This window comes from Chinchilla lanigera, unplaced genomic scaffold (assembly GCF_000276665.1).
Source record: "Chinchilla lanigera isolate Chin_1 unplaced genomic scaffold, ChiLan1.0 scaffold00111, whole genome shotgun sequence".
Lineage (NCBI taxonomy): Eukaryota > Metazoa > Chordata > Mammalia > Rodentia > Chinchillidae > Chinchilla > Chinchilla lanigera.
Genome location: NW_004955512.1, coordinates 1,567,633 through 1,580,983, shown reverse-complemented (window position 1 = coordinate 1,580,983; position 13,351 = coordinate 1,567,633). Strand labels below are relative to the sequence as shown.

The 13,351-nt window shown below is 36.8% G+C and overlaps 1 protein-coding gene across 2 annotated transcripts in view; it reads right to left on the bottom strand.

Annotated features, from left to right (window-relative positions):
* Nucleotides 1-13,351, bottom strand: part of Gnaq (guanine nucleotide binding protein (G protein), q polypeptide) — a 277,251-nt gene that overhangs the window by 77,426 nt on the left and 186,474 nt on the right. For both annotated transcript variants that reach the window (XM_005408301.2, XM_005408302.2), the window contains exon 3: nt 3,690-3,844. In XM_005408301.2, coding sequence (XP_005408358.1) covers nt 3,690-3,844 — 155 coding nt within the window. The remainder of the gene's footprint in view (nt 1-3,689; nt 3,845-13,351) is intronic.

Here is a 13,351-nt window from a genome sequence, read left to right as displayed (position 1 = left end):
GAACTCAGCAGTAATGGCTGATCTGAGGCACCACAGGGCCTATCTCTGTGTTGAGAAGGTAACTGGGCAAGAGAAAAAGGTAACGCCCCTACAACTCACATCAGGAAGAATGAGATCACCTTTCTTCTCAGGCCTCCTGGCACAGGAGGGATTAAGGCATTTTAACCAGATTACATGGGCCCTGGTCTATCAAGAATGCTGCAACATCCTTGGAAAAGGTCAGAAACATGGGGCAGTTAACTCAGGTTTCTAAATACTGCCCTTTAAGTTTCCATCCTTCTTCAAATAAACTATTTCAGAGAAAAGGAAGGAAACCAACCAACCAACCAACCAATCAGTCTTTCCAGACTTCATTTAGCTAAGGTGACCTGAATGACCCGGCCTGCTCTAGTGATTCCCTTGACACTTCAGTATAATAGCAACTGCTTCTTTCTCCAAATATCCTGGTTTGGATAACAAATTACCATCATTATCATCTTATTTATTTAGTCCACACAACAAATTACTGATCTTAAACTAAAGACCAGAACATATATCTTTTCATTAGGAAGTATATAACACCTTCTATTTCACAGAAAAGTGACAATATAAATCAACTGATGCAGGCAGAAAATCATTCTTATACAAACCCTAGTCAATCAGGCAAGGATTATCAACTGGAATTAAAAGCATCAGGTGAAGCGTTGATTTGGAACTTAAGACTGCTGGCTGACAAAATAATGCCTCAAGGGGAGAAAACACAGGTTTACAATCAATGGAGGGGCCACTATCTTCATATTGTGGTAAATCTACCAGTGATGTATAAGCCAGGGTACAACATCACGTATAATGCTTCCGAGTAACTATGTTTACCCGGAATGCAACCAAGTACTTAATGAAATTTCCAGTTCACAGTGAATCTGTGGGATGGAGGAGTAGCTACATTGTACTATTATGAAGTAATCAGGCAAATCTAGGCCAATTCCTTCAGCCACTAAAATGCAAAACAAGTCTCTAGAAGAGCCTTAAGAGACATAAGAACCAGATTCAATGTATAGTCCTAAAAATCAACCTCCTTTAGGGGACATTTTGAAAGAATTCGAGAAATCTAAATATGAAGTGGGTATAGAATTAGAAGAACTGATTATTAAATTTAGGTACAATATTTTTATGCAGAAATATATACTGAAATGTCTAAGAATACAAGGACAAGTTATAACTTACTTCAGCAATAAAAACATGGTTAAAGAATTAGTTGTATATACATATAGTAGGTGCATATACCTACATATATGAAATTCAGGAAATCAACTTCTCCCTATTCCACTAGGGAAGAGTTGAACTATTTAAAAAATAATTACTTGAGAACTTCAGAACAGCCTAAGCCATATGCCCCTCCTCATGGTCTGATTCTATCATAAGAAACGTGTTGAACAAGCAGGCCTATTTCTAGGGTGGACTCAGTCTGTACTGGCAAAATTCTAAGATGGTGGCTTTCTGAAGATCACAGCACTGACAAAGACCTAGAGAAATGTCCAGGCTAACACTTTGCCCTAAAGCAACATCTAATTCACACTCATCTATAAATCCACAAATCTACCCTAGAGGAATGTCACTGGAGGTGATAGAGGTTTATCTCAAGAACACATTCACAGTAGTCAGTGCAGATATTTCTGTGCAAAGGAATTTCTTGGACCCGTAAATCAGATTCCTCAGTAACAAACCTAACGGTGGTAAGCATGTAATTATTAGATATCAGAGCTCACATTCCCAACTAGCAAATCCCTCCACAAAGGTACTAACTATAGGTAACACTCAAGAATGGAAGAGGTCAGGAGGGGAAGAAACAGGATTTAAAATAACTAAAAAGACAGAGGTCAGGAGGAAACTGATAGTGGTAAAAGAAAAAAGATTTAACTTTATAATGCAGTATTACTTAGTAAAGGTATCACAGTGTCAAAGTGAGAAGTGAAAAAGAGTTGAAGAGAAGTAGAGAAAATTAAAGATGAGGTGGAGGAGTAAAGAAGTGAGGACATACTGAGCAGGAATGGGGAGGATGGATAAAACAACAGTGACATCAAAGAGGGAAGAATTTTGAAAGTGCAAAGGAAACGGAAGGACAGAGGGGGAAGGAAGCAAAAAACAGACGGGTGGTCATAGGTGGAGAGGGCAGAGAAGAACTGAACACATCTTTTCATCTCTGTACTCACAGAAACTCATATAGTGAGAGCTTGGGAGGTAGGAAAGAAAGAAGGGAAGGAGAAAGGGAGAGAGGATGGGTGGGAAAGATGAAGGAAGATGAGCAGACTAGTAGGAGAGATCTGCAACAAGAAGGGCAATGAAAAATATGGTAGAAGAAAGAAGAGATAAAATGAGTACAGCACACATTTCAGAAATACAGAGAGCTACTTTAAAAAATGACATGGAACATTTTATGTCTTATGTCGGAATTATATGATTCAAACTTACCACAGGAATATAAGAATTTCTGAAGCAATATTTCTATGGCTCATCTAAATCAAAGCTCATCTTATACAAGTGCTTGGAAAGGCCAAATCATAACTCCTAGAAAAGCAACACATAACTCTTGGGTCTTTGATGCATTACTGAGTGATACCAATCAGCCCATTTGGGCTCATTTTTCCTAAGGTTCTACTGTCATCTACTGGGTCACTTTATCATATGAACTGGCTTCCAGCTGCTGAATATTTTCCACCCATTCTTCTGTCTGCCCAGAGCCAAAACAAGAGGCAAATACTGATTTAACATAATTAATGGAGACAGAAATCTAGCTAAATTCTAGCCCCACCTACCCCATTTTATTAAAAACCCATTATTTTTAAGGCACCTGGTTACCTGGGCTGCTGACTACACTGATTACATTAATCTAAAGATTGCCAAAATTTACTTTCTTCCTGTTAAGCAAGATTTAATCTAAAGAATCAATAGATTCCTTTAGGACACAAATCTCAGGATATATGAATTTGACTGACAGCTTACAAAATAAATCTGGAATGAATACAAAATCAGACTCACAATTTTCATGCAAAAGAAAACCCATCCATCAACCTAATAGCGGTTCTCAAAAAGCAGTCAAGGTTCTGGGTCTGAAAACCGGCAACTAGGAAGTTTTATGTTTCAGGAAGCCATAATCAAATATATTTTTGTTTGCAATTTCTAATGTGTGTAGGTGTTTTCTAGCACATGAATAAGATCTATCACAATTTGTATAAAAATTATTATTACAAGATTTCAAATAACAATGGTGTATGTGTTTAGGAATCACTGGTTTGCAGTTTTGGGGAGGAGAAAGGGTGTGAAACGACTCTTCTGCTTGTTTTTCAAACAGAAAAAAGGAAACTATAAAAGTAATATTTTCCCTGACTCATTATTTCAGTCTCTTATAATATAGTTTATATTTATGAGTTTGGCATAAGTATAATACCTATACAGAGTAACTTCTATGTTTGATTGGTTTATACATAGCACAGACTGCAGAAGTTATAATTGTGCAGCTTTTTTGTTTTTTGTCTTTTTGAGACAGGGTTTCACTATGCAGTTCAGGCTGGCCTTGAACTCACAGCAATCCCCCTTCCTCAGCCTCCTGAGTGCTGGGATTACAAGCATGGGTGACCACACCAGGCCTATGCAGCATATTTAACATCAAAGTAAAGACAAAGATGGAAAAGGCCTCCTGGCTGGATACTCACTATTTGGTAGAGTCAGATAACTGATATTCTCGTCGTCTATCATAGCATTCCTGGATTCCAGGATCATTCCACAAACTCTTTATTGCATCTACATATGGATTTTCAAAAGCAGACACCTTCTCCACATCAACTTCTCGAACTAATTGTGCATGAGCCTGTTTAAAAAACATAACAAAAACAGAAGCAGTTTTACAACTCTCCATTACTTTTAAAATTGCTTTGGTTTGCACATTATGATGTGGGTAGTTCAAGTTACATCTTTCTTCACAGACTGTTTTTCAAGATGGTTCATGTTCTTATTTCTCTTAGAAAAAACCCTGCCCCAAGTCTTCCCCTCTACAGGAAATCTCAAGGCTGCTTAAAGCTGATCTGAGGTAACTAGAAGAAAGAGGGTCCTGCAGCTATCCCACCAGAGCAAGAGTACTGTGCTGTACATACTACTGTGTTCAGGTGATTCTCATAGTCCTAGACTATTATTAATAACATAATTAGCTCTTCTATGTTCATAGTTTTTTATAATCAAACACACTCAATAGCCCATCTTAGGAGAAACTCAGAATCCTCCACTAATGAGGATTAGTTTTTATAGTTCACTTTTAGGATAGGGTACAAAACCACTAGAAAAGTAATGATTTAATCTGACAAAATTACAATACCCACTGTATTCCTACACACCCCAATTCCCAAAATATCTCTTATATCTGTCTTACCTACATTATCAGACTGAAGAATGAAAAAGGACCTATATTTTAATATATCATATTTAGCACAAAATTTGAGAAAATTCCAACATTAAAATAAAAATTTTGTTTTTATTTTTAAAAGTATTCTCTGCCAGATGTGGTGGCATAGGGCAGTAATCAGAGCACTTCAGTGACTAAGGCAGGAGAATCATGAGTTTGAGGCTGGCCTGAATTACATTAGTGAGTTCAGCGGGGTGGAGATTTAGCTCAGTGGCACAGTGCCTGCCTGGCAAGCACGAGGTTGTGGGTTTGATTCCTGGTACCGGAAAAACAAAAACAACAACAACAAAAAAAAACCACCAAAAAACAAAAAACATTAGTGAGTTCAAGACAAGCCTTGGACACATGGTGAGATCCTGTCTCAAAACACAAAAACAAAACAAAATTATTCAAATGAGCTGGACTATATCACTGTTCAATAATCCCAATCAAATTAGTTTTCATTGAATGTACTATATATTAATACTCATTTTCATAGAGTATTAACCAGATAGAATTTTAGTAAGTATAATCCATGTTAGGCCCTATCTGGATTCCAGTCTTCACCTTTCTTCTCTTCCCTTAAGTAGGAAGGGCTTCTTTTCAATAGACTAATTTTGACTCAGATTTTAAAAAGCTCCTCACCTTTGAGACTTAAGAGATCCCCTTTCTTATTAGTTCGGCTTGACTGTGATAGTGAGATCTACCTACAAGCTCTAGCCCCCACTCTGAGCCCTGATCTTGGAAAATGTATTCCTGTAGTTGCATTCTATAATTATTTGAAGTCCAGCCAATCTGTCTTGATAAGCCACTAGCAATCTGATCAGCAAGGAGTCCTGCTTCTGAACCCTAGCCCAGGGATCACAGTGTAATCACGGTTCCCTTTAAAACCTGCCCTTCAGAATTACGAGTGTCACAGACTTGACGCTATGCTCTGCCTGGCTGGGTGGCAGCACCTGTCACTCCACGTTGAGTCTCTTGCATCCATCTGCTCTGCCTATGGGCTGGCCCATCTCCAAGCAGGCGGGGTTTCCTCCACTCTGCCCTCCTCAGCAGGTATGTCTAATAATCAAGTTTCAACCCTCTCCTTTTTGCCCTTGCTCATTAAATATGAACAAGTTCTAACTCTGTGTTCTAAGGACAATGATCACTCTTGGCAGAATTCTCAATCAGACTCCTCATATGTATGCAGAGTAGTTTCCTGCTGGATTTCCTTTAAAGTTACAGTCTGAAGCTAAGCCCACTTCTTATGACCCTGGGTAAGGGGCTTAATCTTTACAAGTGTTATTTCTGGTGGGGAAGGCACACACATAGCACCCCAAAACTCATGTGGCTTGGTGCAAATAATTTCAGTACGGTTTGCCAGTGGTTCTCAAGAGGTAGCTCTCAAGTAAGCAGCTCCAGTGACACTTGAAAATTGGCTAGAAATAAATACACATCCACTGACATCACCTCAGACCTACTGAATCACAGTATTTAGGAATGAGGTCCAATAATCCCTGTTTGAAGAGGATGGCCAGAAGATTCTAATGAATGTGACAATTTGGGAACTACTGTAAATGACAAAGTGCTACACAGACACAAGCTGCTGTGACTAAAATTAACTGCCTACTTGGTCATAAATTGCTAACAGAGACCAAAGAAGCCCATAGTGGCAACAATCCCCCTTACGTAAGAGTCATTAGGTCCAGGAAACCACAGAAATAAGCAGAGACCAGATACCAGTAACAGACTGTGATGGGGCCTGTCACACACTGGGAAATACATTCCCTAATTAAAGAGGGCAGCTGCTACTTAGCTCCAAAGAACTGCTGCTATCAGGAAGGCAGGCCCATTGTGTGGCCAGATCCTCCACAATTTTTTCCAGAAAAGCCAAAATCAAAAAATTTTTTTGAAATATCCTTAACTTTAAATCTAGCTAAGTGTAAAAAGATAAATATATATTCAATATGTAAATAAATATATAATCTATGTTTATATTATGTATTATTTTATTAAATTTAAAATGAATAATACAAATATATATAAAATATTAGATTAAAGGCCATTTATTTGTCCATTTGTTCTAAAAGATACTTCTCCACTTACTCCCCTAGTAAGCTTGGCCAGTAACACTGAGCTCCTGCACAGAACCTGGAATCCAGCCGCCTGTTGGGGACTGGTTAATGTATGCTGATGAGTAAATAATCTTCCAACACTTTAATATTTAGACAAACTATTCTAGGTACAAGGAAAATGGTTGTGACCCCTTTCTGAATGGGCTCAAAGCCCCACGGTAACAAAGGTTATTGTACTCAGTGCTTGTAACGTGAATTTGGTATTCACTAGGCTACCACACTCATATCAGTTATGAAGAGTTCAGTTTTTAGTTTTAGAGCAGTTGTTTTCTGTGAAACAGTTTCAATACACCAAGTACTTTTCACTATGGTTATTAAAATATGTACTGGCCCTCAAAGAGATGCCAAGCAATTAAGGAATTATTAGTTACTACTGGAGTTGTAGTGTGCAACAGTTCCTACAGCTAGCAACCAAACAGAACATAGGTATTCCAACAGCGTGAACAACAGGATATCTGCATTTTCAGTAGGCTCTAAAGGTATTTAAATACAATGTTCTCAATGGTGTTTAAAGTAACCCAACACAAAAAACATGCCTCTGTAAAAGGAAATTATTTTCTGTCACTTCTAAACTCCTGTAATTTCTAATTTTGGTCTATTTTTGCTTCTCCCCCGCCCCCTTGGATCTAGAAGACTTTCTTCACTTCTTTTCTCAACCTTGTTTAAAGAGTTCACCTTTTGATCCATGGGACTTCTGCATTTTGCTCAATGTTAATAGTTATGTTTTAACTTTATCCCTTTTGTAGACTGTACACTGAAGGGAAGAGCTGTGGTTGACAAGTTCTAATTTTGGGGGAGGCTCTGTACAGAGTGAGTGTACAAGAAACATTTGCCTGATTAAACTGCATTTAAATTATATGGCCATCTAAATATGATACCAAATCCTGCAAGTCAAAGTCAATTTCTCAGGGCAATATCCTATCCATTACTTAATCTCATAGAAACTGCATAATCCTTAAGCATGCTTAGTTCAGTTATTAGTAAATGTGTATTTATGTGGGGTTTGTTAGTATCTTCTTCCCTCACCACAGGTTTAAGACATGCTCAATATACATGACCAGGGCCAGGCAGAGGGCCCAACACACAGTAAATGGTTCTTTAATACAAGGAAGGAAGCCAGAGTGGAAATTCAACAAGGCAAGAAATGAGGACATCCAACTTCTAGTTTTGGCTACACCTGTACCAGCAGTCATAACCTTTAAGAAAAACTATTTAACTTAATTTTAATGGAATTTTCCCTAACACAACTGAACCAAGTCACGTAAGATCTCAGGTAACCATAAACTACATCAGTGAGTAGATACATCCCTCTATTTCTATCTATCTGTATCCATATACCTCTATCACTCATCACACATAGACACTTTGGAGTAAAGACACTTGTCCCTAGACGTGCACACAGTATCATGAAGTGGAACAAGGCCTTACTTTTTCAAATTGTAGCTAACAAGACAGGGCAGAAGGCAGTTAAACTTGTACATGAGCAAGTACAACATCAGTAAGGACAGATGGGTCAGATGAAGTGTCCAAGAGAAGGCAGGGTTAGCCAGCAGGTGAAGATGAAGATGTACACACAGGGTTTCAAGAACGAAGACGAGCATGAACAACTGTGAATGAAACCAATCTTGTGAGTCAGTTTTGTGTTGAATCAATTCACATAACCCAGAATGAAAGGCGTAATATTTGTCTCAATGATGAACCCATAACTCAGAAATCATCTTCTATCATAACTCAGAAATCATCTTCTATCATCTCAGAAAGAATATTGTCCTCTAACACAAACCAGTCACCATGCTGCCTTTACCTAGTTCAGGAATTCAAAGTCATTTTTACTACCCCTGAGCTAAGAATCCCATTTTTGTAATAGAAAATGACATTCAAATACAATCAAATGCAGTTTGCATTTATGCAAGAGCTTTCATCTGAGGTTCTGTAAGTTACTTTAAAGTGTGACATTTTAAAAAATATACATGGAATTAAAAACTGTTGACTTAAATATCTCTAATGGAAGAGTACTCCCCTCAACTTTTTAAAATAAAAATATTCTGTACATGGAAGGAATATTTTTTGTCTATCACGGTAGGAAGATAAACTAGACCCCTTTTAAAATCTGCTCAAATGTGAAATAGTAGTAAAAGTGCAATTATGCTAAATTAAACAATTATTAATAAAAAAGCAAACATGACGGAAAGAAGTTGCCTTCAATTGTTATAAAAAAAGTCAGTTATAAATAACTATCTTTTCTGTTTTGAACACTAAGCACAAAAAAGCAAAACAGGTATAGGTGAATCATATAAATAAAATGTATGTAATTCTATTTCATTTGAAGTTACAGTTACAGGTAGAAGTAATTAATGCTGAAAGCTAGTTTTCAGAATATTTAGCAAGCTGCTGGCAAGCCCCGGAAGGAACACGGTGAGAAATAAGCACTACTCTCAGGAATCCTGGCAGAATCCTAGGGAAAGACCACATGGAAACCACAAGATGTGCTAGTGTGGCAGTGTCTTGTTTTTGTGATTCAGTGGTGGTAAAATCTAGGTAAATCTTAGACATGTTATTTCCATGGTGGCTTCTGCAAAGGGAAGGAAGAACTGAGGTACCACCACAGTGGTTCTCATCTTGACCACTGAATGCCAAGCTTTCAGAGAAAAGAAAAGGATCTCACGGTCACTTTGGAAGTATTTTCAAAATCTCGTTAACAGCTCAGGGTAGCTTTAGACAGGAATGTCACACCTATGGTCATTTTCACATTGCTTAAGCTCTTAGAAACAAATATTCAGCTCATTCAGTCTGCTCTGTGTGAAGTGGGCCCAACAGACGGCCTCTGAATTGGAAGTGATGAAAACCACTGTCGGTGTCCATTTTAATTCTCAATCAAAGCTCGTATCTTCCTTTTTGTCCCCTTCTGGCTTCTTTTGGCATTTGATTCTACAGGAAAAAAAAACAAAAAACAAAAAACAAACCCTGTAAACTCCCAAATAAACTGTGGAAAAAAAAATCCTGGTCTTTTCTTACTTTGTTTTCTTCTGCTCAAAGGAAGCATAAGAGTGATATGGGAGACCCCGAGACCTGAGTGCCTGTATTATAACTACACCTTCACCCAGTAGCTGAATATGACTTTGAGTAAACTAATATTGCTAAATTTCTGCTTCTAATTACCTCACTCTTCCAATATGTGAAGTTGAGGTAATATAATTTGCTTTATAGGGTTAAATTACAGAATGCATATCAAATACTTAAAGGCAGAGCCTGTCATCCTAAAGCCTCTAATTATTTAAAAGGCAGGAGGAGGAAAGGAGAGAGAAGGGGAGGGCAGGGCAGGGCAGCCCTATGAGCTTTTGTTCATAAATGAAATAACATACTAGAAATAACATAGTGGATATTGGATCTTGAGGCCTCCAATTTGCAAATACCCCTGAGCATAAAATTTCCTGCAAAAAAATCTTGGATATAAGTTGTCATTATCAGATGGCTTCACCTTAACTGACATCACCGTAACCCTGAACAACAGGCCTTCTCTGGAGTATAGTTTACACAACAGCGGTTGTTGCTGCTGCATCTTTTTAATGAGCATTACTGCATAAATGACAAAGAATGGCAAAATCACACTGAGCTGCTGCTGGCTGGGTTCATGTCATGAGTGACTCATTCCCACAGAACAGCCTCTCCAAACTTATGATTCAACTGGTGGTTCAGCAAAATTACTAATTACTATGACACAGACTTTTGAAGTCCCTCAAGAGAATGACAGCTCCTGTGTGGAATCCTTCAGAGGTAGGGATCAGATGACTCTTCTTTGCTAAACTCCCATCCCCTCTTAAACTTGGTATTAGTTGGAAACTATTGAGGGACAATTGAACAATTCAGGGACCACAGAAATAAAAAGGAAGAACTTGACAACAGTCTGAGCCCAAACCAGGTTTCAATCATAAATGTCAAACAGTTCTATGTTCTTGGGCAGAACAGGTAGCTCAATCTTTCTGAACATCAGCACCCTCAGCTATATGATGGGAATAACAAATCACTGTAGGCCATTAGAAAAATTAAGAGGTATTAGTAAAATGCTTAGAACAACTATTGTAAGTACTATGGAATCTTATAATATCTCAAAATTACCATTAATAGCATTAATAAGTAATTACCATTACTTATTTCAACAAATATTCACCTCTCCTGTATCAGGCAGTGCACTAGACTGATAGAAGGGAGAATTTATACTAAATAAAATGTTCTGATAACAAAATGTTAGGCAAAATTTATTGAACAGCCACATATTATTTACTTGCATTAATGCTTTACAAGTTGATAGCCCATTGTTACATTTGCTCCTGTACCATTATACTTTGATTTTTAATCTCCGTTATGGTATTTGCCAAAACAATCAATGACTATAAGATATACTGTGTTTCTCAAACATCACTTGCTGGAAATATCTTTCCCCTTTTGGTTTTACCTCCCTAGGGCTATATTTGCTTATTTTAACAGAATGGACTCCTTCTTAGGTTGAGCAAATACCCCTCCCTTGACCTTTAAAAATATTTTTTTTCTTTTCAAAGAAGTCAACCTTTCTTGCCCTACTCCCATAATTTTTCCATGTAAATACCTTCCTATTTGACTCTTTACTTGTCACTTCCACTTTTCATGTTTATCTGCTGTATCATAATTACCAGTCTCAATGACATTGTAGATTGGATGCTTGATGCTACACAGTATAATAATATACACCAAGCAGTTTCAAAGTGTGTTGACATATAATTACATGGTTCCATTACAAAGAATCTTGCTCGTAGGTCTGTAAAATCTTGGGATGCAAGATATGATCTGGTACTCTTTGAATTCCTACTTATGACCATTATGATTATGATGGTAATATTATAATATGGGTATGTATGTGTGTATATGCATTATAAACACTACAACCAGGTTTCTTTTCAGAGAGTTTATAAACAAAGTCACAGCTATAAAGAAGAAATTAGAAAGGGAAATTCTTTTAAGGATAGGCATATTCTTTAATTATAAATAATTAGGTCTCGTTGCCTTCAAAGTAACAATAGTTACTTGAGATTTTAATAGCTATTTCTTTGAAAAATGTGTTCTGAAGAAAAACTAAGACAAATGTGGAAAATGATTATAAAAAGTTAAGCAGATGTCTATATTGCAGAACTCAGATGTTTTAAAAAAAAGTAATGGTGCTGGGAATCTATGAGCTTAGGGTTGGAGAGATTATTGGATTTTTCAAACTTACTTAACCACTAAAGTTCTTTTCTATTTGTTGATAGAACTGGTGTTCTAGCAGATTGCACTTTGAAAACCATGAACAGGGACTTAGATCTTCAACAATGAACTTGGGGTTGATTCTACATAAATGAACCAATTCCTTGACTGATTCTCACCCCCCAAAAAGGTAAATGCCTGCTTATGGATTCATATCTTTATTTTAGAAATTACATATTATATGTGGTTCATTTCCTGATTACCTCTTAGAAAAAAAAATCTTATCATTTTAGTCCTTTGTAATGTTTATGCTTCCATAATCTTTTAAACCAGAGTTGCTGGCTTGGGGTCTTACTTTGTTTGATAACAACCAAAAAAGATAAAGAAGATTTCACTGCTTTGTTTGGTAGATTTTTGGCAGAGCCTAAACCAATCAACCAACCAACCAACCAATCAACCAAGCTCCTTATGAAGAGAGTCCCAGACGCTCCCAAGTGTTCTAGGGTCCCTGCACAGAATAATCTTTCTGGAACACTTGTGTGACATCAGAGCACTGTAGCTTCCGACAGTCAAGAAACTAGGTCCAGGAGGACTGACAATGAAAGGCTGGCTTTTCCAGAATTATAGTTAAGGAAGGAACTTTGAAAACACCTAGCTTAAATGTCCCTTTAGCTTTGAGATCAAAAAAGTCCCATTAGTAAAAATATAAAAAGAAACAATAGCAGTGATACCTTTTTGTCCTATGAAAGAGTAATGAAGTATTAAGAATCTGAGGGGAATAAGGGGGCAAAAGAGCTCATGTCACCTAGTAGTTTTAAAAATAAAGTTATGTAATTTTGTCCCTTTGATAAGGACTCAAATTTCAGGAAGATTACAGATAGGGATCGACCACTGAATGCTACTGGGATTAGTGCTAAAAAAGCTGGCAACTTTCTATTTGAGTATGATAGTATAGTTTAATATCTACATCATGACACTTGAATATGAAAAGACTAAATATAGTACTTAATACTAGCTATTGCTAAAATATTTATTTATTGACAATCAAATCAATTTTACTACCTTGGTATTATTTGAGAAAACATAGATTTTAAAATGTTATTTTCAAATACAAAATTATTTCTAAAAATGACCCTTATATATCTTTGTAGATTTTTAAAAAGTAGAATATTTTAGGTGGTACTTTCTTGTACTTAAGTCATGTTCTTAGCAGTATCTGTTTCTAGTATTATGTTCCTGACATTTTTCAGAAAATGTATTTTTTAATATGGATATATTATACATTTAAGTATGTTATAAAATTGCCTGTAATATTCTTTAAAATTGCATTGGCCATTTTACGTTAATAAATATATAACTGCTAACATTTTCAATCGTTAATAAATATATAACTGCTAACATTTTCATCTTCTCTCTAGACCTTAATATATTTAATCAGAAGTATTTTCTTTTCAGAAGTTGAGATACACGGTAAGGTCAGAGCAAATTCTGTTAAAAAGTAAGTATTCTTAGGGGCTGGGGATTTAGCTCACCGGCAAAAGCGCGTGCCTGGCAAGCACAAGGTCGTGAGTTCGGTTCCCGGTACCGGAGAAAAACCAAAAACCAAAAA